Here is a 23,618-nt window from a genome sequence, read left to right on the forward strand (position 1 = left end):
CTTTTGAACTGTGGTGTTGGAGAAGATTCTTGACGAATCCCTTGGACTACAAGGAGATCCAACCAGTCCATCCTAAAGGAAATCAGTCCCGAGTGAGTATTCATTGGAAGGACTGATGCTGAAGCTGAAACTCCAATAGTTTGGCCACTGATGTGAAGAACTGACTCATTGGAAAAATACCCTGATGCTGGGAAAGACTGAAGGCAGGAGGAGAAGGGGGCGACAGAGGATGAGATGGTTGGATGGCATCACCGACTCAATGGATATGAGTTTGAGTAAACTCTGGGAGTTTGTGATGGACAGGGAAGCCTGGCGTGCTGCAGTCCATGGGGTCACAAAGAGTCAGACACAACTGAGCAACTGAACTGAACTGCATTAGAGAAAGGACATTGTCAAAATTCAGAGACTGGCAGCAGGTCCCTCACCCACTACATGCATTTTGAGATAACATTGGTACAAGGAGAGTTGTTCCGGTTCATAAAATGATTGACATGAATCTTGCAGAAAGGCAGGTTTCCAAGCAAATACAGTCTCATTAACATAGCTTAAGAGAATATTCGCATGAGTAAAACATACTAGTTTGTCAAGAGGGTTCTGAGTCTTAAGTGGAATCAACTTGAAGACAGAGTCCAATACGTAGTTCATTAACATAGCTTAAGACAAACATTTCCATAAGAAAAACACATTGATTAGCTCAAGGTTTGAGAAATGTTAAGTTCAGGTGGAAGCAGGTGTTGTCATGGCAACACAGAATTTTAAAAGAAACCTCTTTTAAAATTTGTATAGTGTTAAGGGGGAAAAATATAACACTGGTGGTTTCTCCTGCCTCTTAAGAGGGAGATGTATGATGTCTGACGCTTGCACCCTCTTTCCTCCGTTTGGAGACCCCTGGCCTTCAGGCCTGTTAACCTACTCAGTACCAGGAGTGAGACCGACTTGCAATGCAGCAAGCTTAACACTTTATTTATGTTTCAGTTCCCTCGGGTCTCGGGATGACCAGATGTTTTCCTGTCTAAGAATGTTGCATGGGGATCCTCTCTTTGCTTCCAGTCCTGGAGTATGCACTGATCTAGAAAGCAGGCTACCAAGTACGCTCAAAATATCCCAAGCTGTCATAGGCCAAACGGGAATTGACTCCTTGAAAAAGACCCTGATGCTGGGAAACATTCAAGGGATGACAAGGGGACAACAGAGGATGAGATAGTTGGATGGCATCACCAACTCGATGGACATGAATTTGAGCTAGCTTTGGGAGTTGGTGATTGTCAGTGGAGACTGGCATGCTCCATGAGGTCGCAAAGAGTCGGAGACGACTAAGTGACTTAACTGAAACCTCCCCACAGACTACCCCAGCAGAAAACCGCTGTAAGAGCGCGCCGACACTCTGCGCATGTGCGCTCTCTGGGGGTGGAAACTCTGGCCAGGGCTGTTTGTCAATTTGCTGCGTCCAGCCAGCGGCGCATGCGCACCTTTGTTTCTGGGCGCAGTGCTCATCTCAGTAGGCGGGCGCAGGGCGCAGGGGCTGCTGGGAAGATGGCGGGGGTGGGCCTGGCTGCCGTGGCCGCTTGGGTACCTTGTCGCAGGTGGAGCTGGGCGGCAGTCACTTTCGGCTTCCACCATGGTCTCAGCACGTTACTTGCACGGAAGACTGAGCGGACGCCACAGTGGCTCCGAGGTCAGTGTCCGAAAGACGAGTAAGATGCATTCTTTCGAACATAGCGGATTTCGGCGGTTCCTGTACCGTGCGTTTTTGGCGCTCCGTTCAGAAACCCTCTTTCCAGGTTCTCAGTACCCCAGTTCTTTCAACAATACTGATGAAGGTAGTGAGAGAGCTCTGCCAGACCCCGGGGTATCGTGACAGCCCGGGCAGTGGTTGGCGTCATGCTCTGTAGTTCAAGGATTCTCTCTGCCCAGCTACCCTGTGTTAAGCGCCCAAGACTAGGAAAAATTCAGATGTGCATTTAATGTGTTTGATTATTAGTTGGTTTATCTTTTCTGTGCACGTTTTAAGGGGTTTACAGATCGTGACTGTTAGTTGCGTAGACCTGCTCTCTCTCGAGCGATTTTACAGGAAGGTTTTACCTGTTCTTTGTAAAAGTGTAAACTTTTGCGCTTTTTTGGTTGTTTTGGGTCCTCCCGCCCCAACCTTGCCGCCAAGATTCCAGCCCAGTAAAAACCATAGCCATTACTCTACCAGGGAAGTTAGAATTTGGACAAAAAGCCCCTGAATATTTCTTTGTGCATGATTGGTCTCTGGCCCATCTCACCTCCACTCCCCCATATATATAGCCTGTCTTCCTGAATTGTCTTTTTATTTTGGGATTCATACCCTTTGCCCCCAGCTGTCAGATGCATGGTGCTTGAAATGGGGACTGTCTTTGTAAATACCCTTTGTTTTGAGTTAAAATTTTTAAATATACAGTCAATTTAATTGTTCACAACCAAAAGGCTGTTATATATGTCCCTCTAGCAAAGTATAGTATGTCATTTCAGTAACTAGAATATGATTCTCTTTCACTGTTTAGTAGTTTCACTGAAGATATATGCCTAAGATTTTGAGCTAATTCTTACAGTACAGAGATCATTTATGGATATTGTGTTAAGCAGACCATTTATAACTCATTAAGATTAAATAAATTGTAATGGTCTCATGGAAAAAAGGATAGGAATGAGTTTTTGAATGCTAAAGAAATGGGTAAAGAACATTTTTGCTGCTGCAATCTGTCAGTCTACATAACTGGCTCCTATTTTCCTTGTTTTTCACTAAAAGTTTTAAATTTGGCATATTTCACTATGCGTTGAAACTCTGAAGCAAGCCTACGTGTAAAAAGGATAGCTTTAAGGCCTTCAGTTCAGTGTTTAAAAAATCAACTTCTCAAATCCAAAATGAGGAAAACTTTATTAGCTCACATGGAAGAAACTGTGAAGTTTTAATTAGCCACAATAGAGAAAGGTTTCAAGGAATAAAAAAGAGATTTCATTAGTCCAGAAAAAGACTATTAAGGGAATACACAACTCTGATTTCTCTGCAGGGAGAAAATGGGATTATAAATGACTTTGTTTTTAAACATCGTTCTACGTTTTTTTAAGAACAAGTATTGACTTTATGGCTTCCCAGGTGGTGGCCACAGTGTAAAGAATCTGCCTGCCCATGCAGGAGATGCAAGAGATGGGTTCAGTCCCTGGGTAAGGAAGATCCCCTGGAGGAGGAAATGGCAACCCACTCCAGTATTCTTGCCTGGAAAATGCCATGGCCAGAGGAACCTGGTGGGCTACAATCCATGGGGTCGCAGAGAGTCGGAGGTCACTGAGCACAAGCACCCGTTGACCTTACTGTCGGGTAGGGAAAGAACTTTAAAGATAGTGGAGTGGAATAACATTATAAGGGTGGCCCATTGTGCCTTTTTACTTGCATTCAGATTTGTGTGTACCTTTCAAGAAAGCCAAACCAACAAATAAAACAATGATTGGGAGTCCTATGAGAAATCTTTTTCCGAAAATGTTATTATATATTTATTCAAGATTATTTGTAAAGAAACTGTTAGCCAACCCTCCTCAGCAGCTAGAGAATCATGATTGACTATTACCATGGCCCAAGACCTTATGGGTGGAGAAAGAATAAGTAGTGAAAGGGGCCAGCACCTCTATCTTTGATTCAGTTTCCCAACATTAGACCAAACTTGTTTCGCTCCCTCCCCACCAAAAAGTAGAGGATGTGAAACCCCTCAGACATTAAAAAAATTTTTCAAAAAAGACTGACATCTCCCAAGAAAAGGCTTAAAACTAGTGTAGGTAAGTATGAATATTGATTGATACTGTTTGGGACAGATGATATAACAACAGGAAAACATTTTTGACAAGTCGCTCTGTCTTTAGTGGCCTAAAATTTCCTTGTGTATTTTGGAAGAATCGTGATTGAACCTTGCTCAGAGAAAATCAATTGTGACATGATTTTTAAAGATAGGCACAGACTTGTGACTTTAATACTTCATGTCTATATTTTTTTCCTATGAAATGGAAATAGTATTTGATATCAATTTGACGAGTTAAGAAAGTTAAGATTGAAAATATGTATGGTTTTCCAAAAACTGTATTTGCAAACTTTATGTTTTGTGTGCTTTGTTTAGCTTGCAGACACAAGACATCAGTCTCTTTCCTTAGTCGACCAGACCTCCCAAACCTGGCTTATAAAAGGCTAAAAGGCAAAAGTCCAGGAATTATCTTCATCCCTGGCTATATTTCTAATATGAATGGTACAAAAGCATTGGCAATTGAGGAGTTTTGCAAATCTCTAGGTCACGCCTATATAAGGTAGGAATAACATATTTCAAAGAAAATAACTACTACCATTTACCTTGGCAGTCAAGAATTACTTCTGCTCTAACCAACTGAAATAAATGCCAGCCTTTTTATAGATTAATTAATTTTAACGGTCTGTAAATTTTCATCTTGTGATTTAGGGTTCATGTAAAACGCAGTCTTTAATAGTTTTTTTTTTTTTTTAATTTTTAACTGGAAGATAATTGCTTTACAATATTGTGTTGGTTTCTGCCATATATCAACTTGAATCAACCATAGGTATAAGTATGTCCCCTCCCTGGTGAACCTCCCTCCCATCTGGTCTTTGTGCCATGCTGATGATGCTGGCAGACAGGGAAATTATTCGTAAGTTAAGCGCTTTAGAAACAATATTCTAACATGACAGCAAACCAGTATACTAGGTGGTTTTCCTTTGGGGACTTAAGGACTGCTGTTATTTAACCACTGTTTATTTCATTTCTTTCAAAATATGCCATTTAAAATAGCATCTTTGTTTAAAAGTACTGTAAAATTAATATTGTGTAATTCACATTTTCACTGAATTTCCTCTTTCCTCTCACTTCTGTAGTCTGAATATGTATATATAAGCATAAGTAAGGATATGTGTTGTTTACCACTTGATTTTACAATTCTTAATATTTCATACTGATAATTATTTTACTAAAATAATGTTTCACTGTTATTAGGGTTGCTTACTTAGAACAGTCATTTATTTAGTGCCTCATTTGCCAGAAGAGATATTATGGGTTAGTAAAAAGAGCACTGGCCTGAAATTCAAGAAACATGGACTCTAGAATTAATGCTAACATTAGCGATGACAAGATGAGTCGGTTAATAAATGCTGGAGCTGTTTTCTTCATCAAAAAAAGGAGGAGATTGGATAAAAGATAATTTCTGAATTCATTTCTAGCACTAGCAACCTAAAAATCTATTTATGTAGTTTTAGAAGAGTTTCACTATCATTTACTCAATAGGTCTAGAAAATACAACTTTTGGAAGCAAAATAAGTAATTAGAAATAAAAATAAAAAACTTTTAGACTTAAAAATAACTTTTATCTACTCAGTATATTAGCAGAAATTATGTCAATTATATGAATTTAGTCTTACTCATTTTATCAAATTAACTGAATTATTTCATTTTCATGCTCAGAACTCTTAAAAATGTTCCAAATTAACTGTTATCCTTAAGACTGGAGTATTTTTTACAGGTAGACCTTCTAGCCCTACAATGGTGCTGTAAAATATACAAAGAATTTTAAAATATGGTCATTGCCTGTAAGGATCTTTTAATCAGGGTGGAGGAATGCAAGGTAAAATACATATGGGAAATTAGGCAGAAATATTCTTCAAAATGTGATTATGTCAAATAGCATGCTACTTAACTGTATATATTGAGAGAAAAATAGGGGTTGAAGTGGATAGAAAAAACTATAAAGGAACACCGAAAAATAGTTCGAATTTAGGTAAGAAGGAAGAGAAATCCAAGGAGGACTATTTTGAGCAAGACATGATGATATCAGAAAAATTGCCATCATTCTCCTTTGTCCACAAAAGAATTTAACTCAAGAAATCCTCATTTTATCAGTTCTGAATTTCAGTTGAGACTGTAAGAGCTATAGCCAGTTCCTGTCTGCCTATAAGATGTATGAAGGAGTTTTCTGCATTTTAGATGCGTATGAAGTAAATTTTCTTTTTAAAGGTATGTTTAGTAACCATGATGAAATTACAGTGTATACAGACAATTATATGAATTTAGCCTTACTGCTTTTCTCCGCAGGAATATGTGGTACTATATTAAAATGTAACCTAAATGTATATTTATACATCTTTATACAGTATAGCCATTCATTACAATTTTTAATTTGATCAGGCTCCTTTTTATATGCTTTTCTCAAACTTCATTGCAATCTAATCACTATTAGCAATTGATTGCCCTTTATCTTGTTTTAAGGGATCCCCAGGTGGCGCTAGTGGTAAAGAACCCGCCTGCCAATGTAGGAGACATAAAGATTGGATAAGAGATTTTATCTTCTATTTATACTCCTAGTTTCTCAGTTTCCTTTCTTGTGATTCTGTCTTTAAAACTTAGATCTTGAATGAAGAAATGGTGTTTTGTATATTATACAAGAACAGTACCTATGGTTTGGTGGAAATGGTTTCTTAATATCCTGCAACCATCCAGGATATTAAGATTGAGTCAGAGCTCAGGAATATAACACATGGCTTTAGGACTGGTCTTCTCTCGTGATGATTTCTAATAAAACTTAAAATTTTAGATTTGGGAAATTTAAGATATATTTAGACTTGAGAATATTGAGGCTGCTAGGACGGAATTGCCTTACTGTGATTAAAAGTTTTAAATTGCCAAATCTTTGTCAGTTGGTTAGGGTTCAACAAGAATGAACGGTATTTTTTATTTGTTACCCATTAGTATCACTGAATGCTTGTCTTTACCTTTCTGAAGGCCCTGTACATGTGTTTTGGAGAAGGGCATGGCAACCCACTCCAATGTTCTTGCCTGGAGAATCCCCATGGACAGAGAAGCCTGGAGGGCTACAGTCCACAGGGTCACAAAAAGTCGGACACAACTGAGTGACTAAGCGTAAATGTACATGTGTTTGCATCTTCACCATATACTTGGAAGGCACCTGTAAACAATACAGCAAGCAGAGACATCTTTACTCACAGAGGAAGGTAAAGGAGAATTGGGTGTTTCTCCCCCATTCTCCCTGGTCTGCCTTCTACATCCCTTGGATTGAGGAGAAATAAAACCTGTGACTTAGACTTCAACTTAGGCCTTGTTATCCTATTTCCCAAGAATCCAAAACTACATCACTTTATACTTAAAATTTTAATTTCTTTCCCCACTTTTAAATCCCTTATCTCTAAGAAAATATGTTACACCATTCTACTGTTCTACATACCATTCTAGTGTGGGGGGCAGGCCACAAACCAGTAATCCAATAGACACATATCGCCAGGTAGCAGTATTTGCTGTAAAGAGAAGAAAACGGAGTAAGGAACTGGAGAAAGATGAAAGAGGCACAGCTTTAGGTTGAATGGTCAGAGTGTGCTTCTGGACATGTAACACTGGAGCCCAGCTGAAGTGAGGGAGCAGTCTAAGTGAATGTCTCAGGTAGAGTTGTCCTCAGGGAAGGAGAAGCTGATGTAAAACCCCTGAGTCAGGAATGTGGATGGTGTACTCTATTAACATGAAAAAGAAAAATGAGGATACAGTTGGGAGGGAGAGAGAAATGGAAGAAATGAGATCAGAGAGGTAGTTAGGGGCTAGAAGATGGTAAGGACTTTGGATTTTACTTAAAGATTATACAGAACCTTTGAAGGGTATGTGCAGGACATGATCTTTTTTTTTGTTTGTTGTTTTTTGTTTTTGTTTTTTTAAAGGATCACTGACTACTGTGTGGGGAATAGACTGTGAGGGTGAAAAATGAAAATGGAGATTTACTAGGAGACTCTTGCATTAGTTCAGTTGAGAGAGACTAGTGACTTGGACCAGGCTGGCACGGTGGAGGAGGTGAGAAAGTGAGTGACTGTGGGAGGTATTTGAAGGTTAAGCCAATAAGATTTGCTGAAATACAGACTGACTGCACTTTTCTTTTAATAGAGTTGAGGCATTGTAATTAATGTGCTATCTTCCTTAGAAATTAGGGAAGCAGATAGTAGATATCTAGATACAAATATATTTTCTCTTTCTCCAGGTTTGATTACTCAGGAGTTGGAAATTCAGATGGTAACTTAGAAGAATGCACAGTGGGAAAGTGGAGAAAAGATGTTCTTTCTATAATTGATGACTTGGCTGAAGGACCACAGGTGACTGTTTTTAATAAATATCATGATAATTATTGTGGACTATAACCTCATGATATTGGAGCTTTTCATTAGATGCAAATATTTAATATTTTAAATGTCTAACAGTTAATTTTTATATTTTAATGTCAAATCAATCAGTTCTATCATTTTCACCTTCTCCTAACATGTAAGTAGCATTTTACTTTTCATTTACAAATTTTATTTGTCTAATTTACTCTCTATTATAGACCTGATACTTTAACAAAAAGTAGTCATAGTCTTAATTTTACTTAGTGCCAAATATTAAAAGTCTGGGAGCCAGCGGATATAAAGGCAGAAAATATATACAGTCTATGAAATTAGACCCTCCATTACCAAAAAGAAAAAGAAATTCCTCTTCAAAACAGCGTGCTTTTGTTTTTAGATACTGGTTGGATCTAGCCTCGGTGGGTGGCTTATGTTTCACGCTGCAATCGCACGGCCACAAAAGGTTGTTGCTCTCGTTGGCGTAGCGACTGCTGTAGATGGCCTGGTGACACAATTTAATCAGCTTCCTATTGAGGTAAGTCCAAGGCGACCTCAGTGTCTCCCTCCTGTTCTGCTCCCTCTTTCTCTGAATTCTGTGCATGTGTCATCCGTCCTTTGGCTTATGACGCTGGCTCCACCTTTTGTCTTAACTGACTTTTTGTATACCATTTCTTTGCTTTTTTTAACTATTTGAGTGAGTGAGAGTCACTCAGTTGTGTCCAACTCTTTGCAACCCCATGGACTATACAGTCCATGGAATTCTCCAGGCCAAAATATTGGAGTGGGTAGCTAGTCCCTTTTCCAGGAGATGTTCCCAACCCAGAGACCCAACCCAGGTCTCCTGCATTGCAGGCAGATTCTTTACCAGTTGAGCCACCAGGGAAGCCCCTTTTAACTATTTGGTCTCCTGTTTAAGATTTTCTATTTTTTCACAGTCCCTTCAAATCGTTGTGTCACATGAATGAAATCGTACTTTAAACTTTTTTTTTAATATAAATTTATTTATTTTAATTGGAGGTTAATTACAATATTGTAGGCTTCCCTAGTGGCTCAGAGGTTAAAGAGTCTACCTCTAATACAGGAGACCTGGGCTCAATCCCTGGGTCGGGAAGATCCCCTGGAGAAGGAAATGGCAACCCACTCCAGTATTCTTGCCTGGAGAATCCCATGGATGGAGGAGCCTGGTGGGCTACAGTCCATGGGGTCGCAAAGAGTTGGACACGACTGAGCGACTTAACTACAATATTGTATTGATTTTGCCATTAACCGCATTTATTTATTTGGATCATACGTTGTGACCTCTTTGTGCACCTCTTAGTCTTATTTTTTGGCCTATGGGTAATATTATTAATATCTATTCTATAACCATGTTAAACCAGCTAATCAGTTATGAAAGTTTTTTTTTTTTAAGCCTTAAAACCTCAGATTCTCTCTTAGCAGAGCTCTCCAAGCACACACTGTCAGTCACACACGGGAGATAAGATTTGCCATTCCTGGCCTAGACACTAATTGGGCATTCTTTTTCTACTTCTAATTTTCACCTTTAAAAAAAGGTGCTTTTCATCAGTAGCATGTTCTTCCACAAATCATGATAGAAATAAGATTTCTGAAATGATTAGAAAGGTAATTGGTTTATTATACTTTGCTCTTGAATGTATATTTAAGCACTTTCATTGTCTGCGAGGATAAAAAAAGTGGTAAGTAATAGCTGTTTATTTTTGTGTGTGTTATTTTTTTGTTTGGAAATCAGTTGAGTTCTCCTCGGGTATATTTTTCCTTGGGATCTAAATTTCACCTATGGGACTAATACTAGCAGAAAGAAACAGTCTGGAGCCATGGTTCAAAACATGTAGTCCCTAGGCCAGCGGTAACCGCATCACCTGAGAACTTGTATTAATAGCAATGTGTATTCTTGAGCTTCACCAGACCCACTGAATCAGACACTGGGTGTATGGCCCAGCTGTCCGTTGTAACAAGGCCCCAGGTGAAGTTTGAGAACCACTGCTGTAGAGAGCAGGGAATAAGGAGGAGGAAGAAAAGAAAAAGAAGGAAAAAGCATATGTAGTGTTGAAAAGTAGAATATCATCGACTTTTGCCTCAAGCTCTGCATTGAATTCAGTGCTAGGTACTATCTATTCTAAGTTTATTCTTATAAGTTCACATTGTTCTTCCCAGCTCCGTGAGAAATGACATTGTCTGCGAAGTCAGGTTCTTCATATGATTTCCTGTCAGGGCTAAAATTACGAAGCTGATCATCTTTGCACTTACCTATTTCTGAGATTTTTTTTTTTTTTTTTTTTTACTTTCTTGTTTCTCGTACATAGATGCCTAATGTCCTCATGCTGCTAAATTTTCCTGCCATTGTATCCTCTGCATCTAAACCTTGAACCCCTTACACTGCTTCTCATGTTGGGAAATTATTTCAAGAAGATGGCCTGTTGGAAAGGCGTTGATTACACAGTTTTGGGGGGTTATTGGGAAATGACAAGATCTATGTACATTTCTCTTTATGTGTATACATCCATCACTCAGAGGGAAGATATGGTAAATAGCCTGTATTTGACTAAGATCTATGTCCTACAAATCAGGGTATTTCTTTGTTAATCCTAAATCATACCAGCGAAGAATTCTTAAACATGTTGAGCCCTGTAAACTTAAAAACATGCGTAAAGAAAGGGCCCGGACACTAGGATCTCTCTCTCTTCTCCACAGAAACAGCTAGTGCTCAGTGTCAAGGGAATAGACCTAGAGGTTTTTACTGTCTTCTTTAGTCCTGGAAATGTTAAGACCCAGCATTATTCATTGTTTGTGTGGGAATTTTATTTACCTCTAACTCTAATCATTGTTTCGTTCTGTGGATGCTTCAGTTCAGTCGCTCAGTTGTGTCTGACTCTTTGCAACCCCATGGACTGCAGCACAACAGGCCTCCCTGTCCATCACAAACTCCCGGAGTTCACTCAAATTCATTTCCATCGAGTCAGTGATGCCATCCAGCCATCTCATCCTCTGTCATTATCTTCTCCTCCCGCCTTCAATCTTTCCCGGCATCAGGGTCTTTTCCAGTGAGTCAGTTCTTTGCATCAGGTGGCCAAACTATTGGAGTTTCAGCTTCAGCATCATTCCTTCCAATGAATATTCAGGACTGATTCCCTTTAGGATGGACTGGTTGGCTCTCCTTGCAGTCCAAAAAGAGTCTTGTCCAACAGCACAGTTCAGAAACATCAATTCTTCAGTGCTCAGCTTTCTTGATAGTCCAGCTCTCACATCCATACATGACCACTGGAAAAACCATAGCTTTGACTAGAGGAACCTTTGTTGGTAAAGTAATATCTCTGCTTTTTAATATGCTGTCTAGGTTGGTCGTAGCTTTTTTTCCAAGGAGCAAGTATCTTTTAATTTCATGGCTGCAGTCACCATGTGCAGTGATTTTGGAGCCCAAAAAAATAGTCTCTCACTGTTTCCATTGTTTCTCATCTATTTGCCATGAAGTGATGGGACCAGATGCCATGATCTTAGTTTTCTGAATGTTGAGCTTTAAGCCAACTTTTTCACTCTCCTCTTTCACTTTCATCAAGAGACTCTTTAGTTCTTCACTTTCTGCCATAAAGGCCCGGTGTCATCTGCATATCTGAGGTTATTGATATTTCTACTGGCAATCTTGATTCCAGCCTGTGCTTCATCCAGCCTAGCATTTTGCATGATGTACTCTGCATATAAGTTAAATAAGCAGGATGACAATATACAGCCCTGAAGTACTCATTTCCCGATTTGGAACCAGTCTGTTGTTCAATGTCCCATTTAACTGTTTCTTTTTGACCTGCATACAGATTTCTCTGTGGACACTAGAGGGCATCAGACAGGATGCACAGTTGTTGGAATCCAAGCTTCACAGACACATTTCCTTCCTAGTTTCTTTTGATGTAAGAATTATGAATATTGTATATTTTCTTTGAATAAAGCTGTTTCTACTATTCCTGTAGTTTTTGTTTTTGAGGCTTTGGGACATACAAGACTTTGTAAAGTTAAGTCTGTTCTTCAAATGTACAATATTCATTCACCTCAGTAGCAGATAACAGAGCTAGTTGGGAAGCAGCAATGCTTAAAATGCAACTATTATTATGTGTTGGTAATTAGCATAGTTGCCCCTTCATCAAATAATCAGTGGAACTTAGTTCTAACTACTGAAATTACAAATTCAGGAACAGTCATAAGTAGTTTGAGGATAACTGAATATCATTTTTTTGCTTTAAATATTTGGTTCACATGTTGCTTTAATGCAGAGCACCCCATGATATTAATATACGTTATAATATAGTTTTTACTCTGTTTTAAATCATTTGGCTATAGGTGTTTAGAAGTCTAGCTTTCAGATATACAGCTTTTTCACTGGAATATTTTTGGAATTTTATAAAATACATTAAAATACCTAAATACATATAGATAACATCATATATATTTTACTGTTTAAATTCTTTTTTGCCTCTGAATTTGTAATAAGTGAATAGTTTTAAATGTGGAAATACAATATTTTTATTGAAAATTTAAATACAAATTTTTTTACATACATTGTATGTAGCTTTTCTTTCCTTGTATTTTTCTTTATTTTTGATAAGCCATCCACCTGTCTTTTTCTAGACAGAAATTCCCTTCATATTATGTGGTTGCAAGAGGCTTAAAGCTATTTACATTTTGATTTACTAATTCAAGCTATGATAATCTTTCCAAAGAATTTATTATATACATATAACCCTTTATGTTCAAAGATGTTCCTAGAAGTACTCAGCAATATGGAAATGGTTAGTTATCTTGTATGCATTGTGGTAGACAGTTGTCCAGTCTTTAAAAACTTTTAATCTAATCTTTTAAAACCCAGAAATATATATACATTAAATAAATAAGCACTGAAAACTATATATGAAATGTAATAGCTAAGTGTTTTACATATTGTATATCTAAAACCAAGCACATACGGAAATACTAGAAGGAAATAAGCCAGAATATTAATGATTGGTTGTTACATCCATGAGATAGGGCTCTTGGTAATTTATTTCTTCTTTGCATTTTATATTTTCCATGTTTTCAATAATGAGTATATGTTACTTTAAGTAGAAAAAATGTTTAAGACAAATTGTCTCAAAAATAGAGATTCTTCAAGAATCAAAGAATACCCAGCATTTTATTTTAAAGGTAGAAATGATACCATTGCTCAGTTTTCAGGAGATATTTGCAAGAATTCTTTGTCATCCAGAACAACAGACAATTTTCTTCTCATTCCATAGAACTCTGAAAAGCAAAAACTACTTTTTTTTTTTACATTCAGCCTAAAATTGGGCATGTATTGTTGCCCCAGAGTAACCACTGTCTTATTTTTCATTTTTAGCAGTATACTCCATTCTTCTCCCTTTCCCCCTATCTCACCCCATTTTAGTAACTTGCACTAATCACACTTTTCAGTTCAGTTCAGTTCAGTCACTCAGTCGTGTCCAACTCTTTGCGAGCCCATGAATCACAGCACGCCAGGCCTCCCTGTCCATCACCAACTCCTGGAGTTCACTCAGACTCAGGTCCATCGAGTCCGTGATGCCATCCAGCCATCTCATCCTCTGTCGTCCCCTTCTTCTCCTGCCCCCAATCCCTCCCAGCATCAGAGTCTTTTCCAATGAGTCAGCTCTTCCCATGAGGTGGCCAAAGTACTGGAGTTTCAGCTTTAGCATCATTCCTTCCAAAGAAATCCCAGGGCTGATCTCTTTCAGAATGGACTGGTTGGATCTCCTTGCAGTCCAGGGGACTCTCAAGAGTCTTCTCCAACACCACAGTTCAAAGGCAACAATTCTTCGGTGCTCAGCTTTCTTCACAGTCCAACTCTCACATCCATACATGACCACAGGAAAACCATAGCCTTGACTAGATGGACCTTTGTTGGCAAAGTAATGTCTCTGCTTTTCAACATACTATCTAGGTTGCTCATAACTTTTCTTCCAAAGAGTAAGCGTCTTTTAATTTCATGGCTGCAGTCACCATCTGCAGTGATTTTGGAGCCCCAAAAGATAAAGTCTGACACTGTTTCCAGTTTCCCCATCTATTTCCCATGAAGTGATGGGACCAGATGCCATGATCTTTGTTTTCTGAATGTTGAGCTTTAAGCCAGCTTTTTCACTCTCCTTTTTCACTTTCATCAAGAGGCTTTTTAGTTCCTCTTCACTTTCTGCCATAAGGGTGGTGTCATCTGCATATCTGAGGTTCTTGATATTTCTCCCGGCAATCTTGATTCCAGCTTGTGCTTTCTCCAGCCCAGTGTTTCTCATGATGTACTCTGCATATAAGTTAAATAAGCAAGGTGACAATATACAGCCTTGACGTACTCCTTTTCCTATTTGGAACCAGTCTGTTGTTCCATGTCCAGTTCTAACTGTTGCTTCCTAACCTGCATTCAGGTTTCTCAAGAGGCAGGTCAGGTGGTCTGGTATTCCCATCTCTTTCAGAATTTCATGATTTTTAAATCAAAACAGTTTTTATTCCTAAGATTTGATTTGATGTAATATGAATGCTGCCTGTACTGATTCTAAGAAATTATTGTATTTTTCTCCTCATTTTCCCTTTGAACTGGGATGAAACAATGCCTGATTTAAGATGTTATATGATAAAGTTAGTTAATCTGAGTTTGAATCCTAGCCACAGCAGCTACTGCCTTTCAGCTTTAAAGCTGTGTACTCTAATATCCTCTTTTGTAAAATTGAAATAATAACAAAGTTATTATCAGGATCCTGTGAGATACTATGCAGAAAATACTTGTTATAGTTCCTTGCACCTGGTATTTAATTATTGATAATTATCATTGTTACATTTTTGTTATCTCTTTTCCTCTTCTTTCAAAGACCACTTTCCTTAGATTAAGATTATTGCATGTATTAATGTTGCATAAATACTTTTATTTTCATTTGTTCCACCAGACAAAAAAGGAAATAGAGATGAAAGGTGTGTGGCCCATGCCATCAAAATACAGTGAAGAAGGAGTTTATCGCCTTCAGTACAGTGTCATTAAAGAAGCTGAGCACCACTGCTTGTTACATAGTCCTATTCCTGTGACGTGTCCCATAAGATTGCTCCACGGCATGAAGGATGATATTGTACCATGGCATACGTCTGTGCAGGTGGCTGACCGAGTAGTTAGCACAGACGTAGATGTCATCCTCCGAAAGAATAGTGATCACCGAATGAAGGAAAAAGCAGACATTCAGCTTCTGGTTTACACTATTGATGACTTAATTGATAAGCTTTCAACCATAGTTCACTAGAATCACAGCTTTAGTTGGTATGCAAAGTAATGGATCCAGAAGATGGAAGAGAGTAACAGATGAAAGACCTTGATACTTAGAAGGTTTTTCCTCTTCTCTCTACTTTGTAAATATCATGTGAGTATTTATCTAATGATGTATTTTCACAAGTGATACAAATTGTGAAGAAAGTGCCAGCTGCTGTTTGAAAAATATTCTCCCTCCTCAATCCCTGAATTTTTTTTTTCATTAAAATATTTCCTATTTTTTTATTCAAGAAATGTTTACCTTCTGAATGCTTATGTTAACATGCCAGCTCTTACTTAGATTTGCTAATAAAGCTTAATTTTTTTATTTGGTATCATTGTATATGAAGATTTGTAAAATTATCTCTGATTTTAAAATGCAGTTCACAAAATATAGGAACACATTTATTGAAATCTGAAATGACTAGAGAAATGTATGCAGCATAATAAAGTTCATAAAAGGCTATTACTTTTTGTCTTTTGCATGTTATATTTGAACTTAAAATCAAGGTTATTCTATTTTAAGGGCTCAAAACTTTATAGATATATAAAGGATATATATCATTTTAAACTTTTGGCTAATATGTCATACAGTTAAGTGGGGAGATTTCATCTTTAAGCAGTAATGTTGTACAATCGCTAAGTTGTGTCCAACTCTTTGCAACCCCACTGACTGTAGCATACCAGGCTTCCCTTTCCTTCACTGTTTCCCAGAATTTGCTCAAATTCATGTCCATTGAGTTGGTGATGCCATCCAACCATATCGTCTTCTATCTCCCCCATCTCCTGTCCTCAATATTTCCCAGCTGCAGGGTCTTTTCCAATGAGTAGGTTCTCCACATCAGGTGGCCAGTATTGGAGCTTCAGCTTCAACGTCAGTCCTTCCAATGAATATTCAGGCTTGATTTTCTTTAGAATCGACAGGTTTGATCTCCTTGCTGTCAAGGGACTCTCAAGAATCTTCTCCAGCACCAGTTCAAAAGCATCAATTCTTTGGCCCTTAGCTTTTTTTATGATAGTATTTTCATATTCTGATTTCTTATTCCAAAGAAGAAATGAATCTTACCAAGTGATTGCCATCTATATCAGGCCTTCCCTGGTGGCTCAGACAGTAAAGAGTGCCTGCAGTGTCGGAGACCCAGGTTTAATCCCTGGGTCAGGAGGATCTCCTGGAGAAGGAAATGACAACCCACTCCAGTATCCTTGCCCAGAAAATTCCACGGATGGAGGAGCCTGACAGGCTACAGCCCATGGGGTCACAAAAAGTTGGACATGACTCAGCAACTTCCCTTTATTTCTTTGCCATCTATATCAGAGACCTTTCTAAAATGTAGAGATGATAGTAAGAAAATATGAAATGGAAATAGTTTGTATTTTTTTTGTAATTAAGCTTGTGCAGTAATCAGCTGTGATACAAATTGGTGTCTTAGCTTTTAAGTTTGGACTCCATTTAGCCTGTTTAGGTTACATCTGTCAAACTAAAACTTTATATATATATATATATATACACACACACATATATATACACACACACACATATATATATATACTGACCATTTGTCAAAGATTTCTTTAACTCATTGATAAAGGAATAGGATGGTTCAAAGGACAATTCAAGAGGCATTTATAGATACTAAAGAATGTTGGGATAAGTCCTCTGCTGAAAAGCGTTAACATAGCCAATGACTGCTTATCCTCAAAGAGACCTGCTTACAAGAGTCACCCTTGGCTGGCATCTCATGAACTTGGATTTTAGGAACGTCCCCCTATTTTGTTAGGGAACTGTTGACCAAAACCATCTACCTTGCCCAAACACAATGATAACCACTTGTCTGAGCTGTCTCACAAAAGGAGGTCCCAATAAAGAACGCAGTGCTGCCACTGAAAACTAACCAGGAAAATTTGGGAGGGACCGCAAGGAAGGACGACACACCAACCCATAGTATGTCTTATAAAACTAACCTGAAGAGAGTGAGGGGAAAAGGGAACTCCCTTGCACTGTTGGCGGGGATATAAATTGATAACAGCCTCTATGGAAGACAGTATGGAGATTCCTTTAAAAACTAGGAATAAACTACCCTAGAAATAATACAATACTAGGAATAAAATGACCCAACAAATCCCACTATTGGGCATATACTCTTCAGGAACCCATAATTGACAAAAGCATGTACACCAGTGTTCATTGCAGCACTATTTATAGACATACAAGCAATCTAGATATCTATCAACAGGTGAATGTATAACGAAGTTGTGGTACATATATAGTGGAATATTACTCAACCATAAAAAGGAGTGTACTTGAGCCAGTGCTAATAAGGTGGATGAACCTAGAGCCTATTATACAGTGAAGTAAGTCAGAAAGAGAAAACCCACATATTAATGCATATATATATGACATCTAGAAAGATGGTACTGATGAACCTATTCGCAGGTCAGCAGTGGAGATGCAGACATAGAGAACAGATTGACAGACACTGAGTTGGGGGAAGGAGAGGGTGGGATGAATGGAGAGAGTAGCATAGAATCGTGTGTGTTAAGTTGCTTGAGTTGTGTGTGACTCTGCGACCCTATGGACTAGCTCACCAGGCTCCTCTGTCCAGGCGAGAAAACAGCAGTGGGTTGTCATGCCCTCCTCCAGGGACTCTTTCCTACCTAGGGATCAAACCCATGTCTCCTGCGGCTCCTGCTTTGTAGGCAGATTCTTTACCGCTGAGCTACCAGGGAAGCCTTGGAAATATACACTACCATATGTAAAACGGGAATTTGCTGTATGACTCGGGGATCTCAAACTGGGACTCTGTGACTACCTAGAAGAGTGGGATGGGGTAGGAGGTGGGAGAGAGGTTCAAGAGGGAGGGGACATACGTTTACCTATGGCTGATTCATCTTGTATGGCAGAAACCAACACAAGATTGTAGAGCAGTTATCCTTCAGTTAAAAAGAAAAACTAACCTGAAAGAATTCAGGAGGGGCCAAAAGGAAGAAGGAGGAGACTGTATCCCGCCTACCTCCAGAAGGCCTCACACTGGGATTCATCTTGGCTGAGATGTGCATGTGCCATCAGAAGGGACCCTGAGTCAGAAAGGCCAGAGATAACCCAGAAACTAACCTCATTACCATATAACCTGAGACTGTGAGTCACATGCAGAACAATTCTGGGTTCCCTTCCCTGCTGCTCCCTACCTGGGCACCCCTTCCCAATATAGTCTCTTGGTCAATAAAGTCTTTTGCTGTGTATCTCCTTGGACAATTCATTTCTGAGCATTAGACGAGAGCCCTCTCTCAGACCCTGGAAGGGATTCCCCTTTCCCAACAATTCCAGAACTGATCAAAGTGGCTCACTGTGCCTAAACTGTCCATACAAACAATGAGGTTTGTGTTGGACAAATGCTTTCTTTCTATGAGTCTGGCATTTTGGTAGGTGCCAGGCAGAAACTGCCCAAGTGGCCAGCTCCCAGTAAAATACTCATCACAGTCTCTGACAAGCTTCTCTGGTGAACATTTCATATGTGCCGTCACAATGCATCTCTGGGAGAAGTAAGCTCAATTTGTGTGACCATTCGGAAAGAATTCTTAGAAGCTCAAGCCTAGTGTTCCCGGACTTCACTTCGGTGCCTTTTTGATTTCCTGATTTTGCTTTGTATCTTTTCACTGTAATGAATCATAGTTGTGAGGCAACTATACGCTGAGTCTTGTGAGTCCCGCTAGCGAAATGTCAAACCTGGGAATGGTCTTGGGGACCCCTGACACAGTTCCAAAATATATTAATATCCTACGGGGCCATAAAATATAATCTAGGAGTTATTTTTTATACTAAAAAATCACTGACAAACCAAAATTACATGAGCCATCTGTGTGACACAGTGCCTGGTGTTCGAGCAGGTTGTTACAGGATGGCAGGGCCTCTCTTCAGAGGCCTATGTTGCCCAAACACTGTTAGGCATGATTATTAGAAAGATGAGGAAAGGGCTCCTGCCCCTGAGAGCTTTCCAGGTTTAAACATAATTATGAGAAAATGCAATAAATATGATTAGAAATTCATAGTACTTATGTGGAGACAATACCTATAGCGCTTAAAGACAGAGTCTCTAGAGCTTTAGGTTTAGGTCCTGGTTTACCATTTACTAGCCCTGTGACTGACCCACTTACTTAACCTCCCTGAGGTTTCCTCATCTGTAAAGTGTCATAGTATAAACCTATTTAATAAAGTGTAAGGATTAGGCACAATGCATTTAGAACAATGACAAACTGGAGTCACTATCATTTCCCTTGTAGTTTTTTAAAGGTTTATTTCTTTAGAATTCAGTGTCTCAACCACTGGATCAACAAGAACACTTATATTTTTATATGCACCAAACACAGTCCAGTGAGAAACTGGAGGGCACAATTCATTGGAGTTTAGGGAGGAAAGGATGTGAGTAGGGCTTCTAAAACTGAACTGGATTGGAATTTCCAGTTCCCAAGATCCAAAGTGGAATGTTAGCTGTATGGTATCCTTTCAAATGTTCAATGGCTAGGAAAAGGGAGGGGCAGGAACCTGCATTATTTAAGATGGGAAAAGCTGTCTGAAAATTTAACCTAGCTTTGCAGAGGTTGGCATCATAAATTCCAAATGAGTCTGATGTAGGACATTGTTAATTCTTATAGTGTTCATTTTCATTCCTTCCCCCCTACCAAAGCTCCTCTTTTTGTAAAACCACACCATGCCATGTATTCAGTGATACGGAAAATACTTAAACAGCCAGCCGGCTCTGAGTGCCTATCCTCTGGAATTCCTGCATTGCTTTTAAAAGCAACACGGACCCTCTGACAACTGCAGCTCCTGCAATGGAAGAGGATAATGTCAATGCCAATGGAGAGGAAGGCTAATGAGAGCACAGAATTCATTCCCTTTTGCAGCATCTGTTGAGCTCAGAGGTATTTCCAGACACAAATTTACACGGTATGCTGATCTCTGAGCAGCCAGTAGACAGGTCTGTGAGGAGGAGAGGAGGAAAAGAGCTTTGGGCAAGGCTGAATTTTATAAAGCACAGAGATGTAGAGCAAGAGAACATTACTGAGACACAACCATTTCCAATGAAGTGCCCAAAGGGGATATGTGAAATTTTCATTACATTTAAAGCTGTTTAAAAAAAAAAAACAAAAAAAAACTAAGGAGCTCTATCTTCTGAAGGAAGAAAGAAAATGGGTGGAATTTAGATATGTCTTTTTCAGATCCCCTTCCATTACAGACCTAAAGTCACTTTTTAGTTTAGAAATATGTAATATGTAATATGCATAACTTGGCTTGATGAAAAAATGTGATGCTTTGGTACATTTAGAGTATATGTCTCAAAACTGCAGGCAATTTTTAAAATCAAATTTGTCTTTTGAAGAAACATCTAATAGAAAAAAAGGTCAAATCTCAGCTTCTTACTGCCTTCCTGACTCATCCTCGTCTCTGTGTCCTAGAATTTTCTCGATAGGTGCTCTGTGCTCTCTCATGAACAGCACTCTGCTCAAGCCTTTTTGATAGAACTTACTGCTTGGAAAGTCTCAGTTTATATGCCAACCTCCCTCTCTCAAAGCAATATTGAGAACAGCAGCTTTGTTCTGATGTTCTCTAACCCCAGGCATCTCCGACCACACACATCATCTCCTTACCCACCTTGTGATGTTGATATTCCCTTCTGTTCTGACCTTGGCCCTCTTCTCATGTGTCTGTGTGTGCTAAGTCACTTCAGTCGTGTCTGACTCTTTGCAACCCTATGGACTATAGCCTGCCAGGCTCCTCTGTTCATGGGATTCTCCTGACAAGAATACTGGAATGGGTTGCCATGCCCTCCTCCAGGGGATCTTCCCTATGCAAGGATGGAACCTCTGTCTCTTGTGGCTCCAGCATTGCAGGAGGTTTCTTTACCACTGAACCACTAGGGAAGCCCAGACTCTTATGCAACCTACTTATTCAGCTTGAGCAACTTCACCCAGGTTCTTGGTTTTAACTGCTACCTACATGCAGATAATTCAACTACTTTCCTTCATTCCAGATTTTTCTCTTGAGCTCCAGATGCACAAAACCTGGGATGGACTGTGGTGGCCCTCCTAAACGCAATAAATCCAAATGCTATTTTCTTTCCCCTTAAATGTGCCTCCTGGCTTATGGTCCACTTAAAAGAACTGGTGCAACAATTACCCTTATTATATAAGTCAAACTTACGAGTCATTTCGACCCTCTTCTTTTCTTTCACCTATATCAGATCTGAAGGTTCTTCCCTCACTCCCCCACCTTGCTATGAAAGCACTCAAGCTCATTTGCATGATACATAAGCCCGGTGGCAAGGCCAATAAATAGTCAACAACTAGCTGGGGTGAGTTCCTATTTGTAGCATTTGCCAACAACCATGGTAGAAATACTCCTCTCATAAATGGCTTCAAGCTACCATTGTAATGTCACTAAATACAAGGAAACTGGGAAGAAATGGCCAGTACCAGGCTGTTATGCAGTATATACACCATATAGAGACAGTAACCATAAACATCCTCAAAAAAAATTAGTAGTAGTAAAATGTAGCAAAATAAATTAGGAAGTGATCCATTTTGAGTATTTAACCTGCAATATAATGTATTTAAAAGTAAGATTACATAATTTAAGTGCTTATAATGGCTGAGTTTAACAACTGGCTTTCAAAATTCCTGAAAATTTAACCATGGACACACTTGCAAGCACACTCCTTTATAATCTGGAGCCTGTCTGCCATTCCAGCTTTATTTCTGTGCGTATCTTCCCTTTAACCCTATGTTTTGTTGATACTAGATTATGTTCGCCTTCTCAAATAAGCTGTCCTTGCCAGCAACACCTTCTGTATCCTTCCTGCTTCATCCCATCCACTAGGCAAACACCTACTCATCTCTTGAGGCTTAAAGTCATCTCACTTATAAATCTTTTCACTAATCTACCTTCTTCCTCCAGATACAAATGTACCTGAGGACTTTGTGCATATTTTAAGCATAATCCTTGATTGGCATCTATGATTTACAAGTTTAACTTTGCTGCTAGACCATGTTGCCATGTCTCATTTTTTAAAAATCTCAGATACATAGGCCTTTTTAAAAAGTTGTAGAAAAAATTAACTATAATATCTGTAGCCACTCAGTAAATAGAGGATTGAGCCAATTTCTGGTGCCACCACCCAGGGGATTGTGTTTTTGTTTTTTTTTTTTTCCTCTGAAGATTTCTTGTGGGTTTCTGGACATTTCTAACTTATGCCTTGTTTGGGTTCCTCTCTTTACTATTATATCCTCTCCAGAACCATGATTTCAATCATTCACATATTTTGTTACAGTGGCAAAAGCATCTTTGGGTATAAAAGATCTGCAAAACACAGTCTGAAAAAAAAGACAAATGTACATCTTTTAGAATTGTTTCTGCTTTTATATAACAAACCAAATCTTCCTTAGAGTAATTCCAGCTACACAGGAAATAACATGCTTTCTGTTTGGGCTTTTATTTCCTTAGTCCCAGGTTAGAACTGACCATATTGCTTCCACCCAAGATGCAACTGACTGACTTCCAAAATTCAGCAGACACCTTCCCTGCTAGAGACTCTTGCCCCTGAGCTTCTAGTCTCTGAAGCCAGTATGCTGCCTTTAAAGCTTCTTCAATTGAGGAGTCCATGCAGCCTCCAGACCTGTGATTGTCAGACCTTCTCAAGCCTTTTTTTAACCTACTTCTCTCCTCAAAGCTCGGATTCTCTCACAACCGTTTGTTTTTCACAGGGTTTTCTCTCCTACTCCTTCAGCTACTGGCCAGTAAGCCTTTTCTCAAGCAAACCACCCACATAACTATGAAGTAATTAGATTTTCACGAGTCCAGGCCCCAGCTGGCAGGAGATTTTTCTCAATACATGTATTGTTTGAGGTCATTTCCTGCACAGCTTCAAATCAATTTCCCACAGGGACAAAGATCACTATCCCATGTGCTAGACTTGTTTTATCTAATGTTCTGAGTCAACTAATCAATCTATTCCAGAGGAAAATTTTATATTTTATTTCTCTCCAGCACAGTACTTGACACAGTTAAATACTCAAAAAAAAAAAAAAAATTGTTGTTAAATAAACCAAAGAAAATTTGTGATGCTTTTCCCATGAAAAGTACCCAGACTTACATAACACAAATAA

At 39.0% G+C, this 23,618-nt stretch overlaps 1 protein-coding gene across 1 annotated transcript; it reads left to right on the forward strand.

The window, feature by feature from the left end:
* The first annotated feature begins 1,533 nt into the window (after positions 1 to 1,533).
* Positions 1,534 to 15,905, forward strand: ABHD10 (abhydrolase domain containing 10, depalmitoylase). The gene is made up of 5 exons (XM_068981157.1): positions 1,534 to 1,675; positions 4,128 to 4,311; positions 8,041 to 8,152; positions 8,556 to 8,693; positions 15,109 to 15,905. Exons 1-5 carry the CDS (start codon positions 1,534 to 1,536, stop codon positions 15,451 to 15,453), a joined length of 921 nt encoding a protein of 306 aa, XP_068837258.1. The 3' UTR covers positions 15,454 to 15,905.
* The last annotated feature ends 7,713 nt before the right edge of the window (positions 15,906 to 23,618 follow it).

The sequence above is a fragment of the Capricornis sumatraensis genome, chromosome 1 (genome assembly GCF_032405125.1).
Source record: "Capricornis sumatraensis isolate serow.1 chromosome 1, serow.2, whole genome shotgun sequence".
Lineage (NCBI taxonomy): Eukaryota > Metazoa > Chordata > Mammalia > Artiodactyla > Bovidae > Capricornis > Capricornis sumatraensis.

What these genes read in the sequence shown, in the direction of transcription:
- ABHD10 (XM_068981157.1), top strand. Translation starts at nt 1,534, where the DNA reads ATGGCGGGGGTGGGCCTGGCTGCCGTGGCCGCTTGGGTACCTTGTCGC. An exon ending in GACGCCACAGTGGCTCCGAG is followed by an intron (nt 1,676 to 4,127) that starts GTCAGTGTCCGA and finishes TGCTTTGTTTAG; the next exon opens with CTTGCAGACACAAGACATCA. An exon ending in CTAGGTCACGCCTATATAAG is followed by an intron (nt 4,312 to 8,040) that starts GTAGGAATAACA and finishes CTCTTTCTCCAG; the next exon opens with GTTTGATTACTCAGGAGTTG.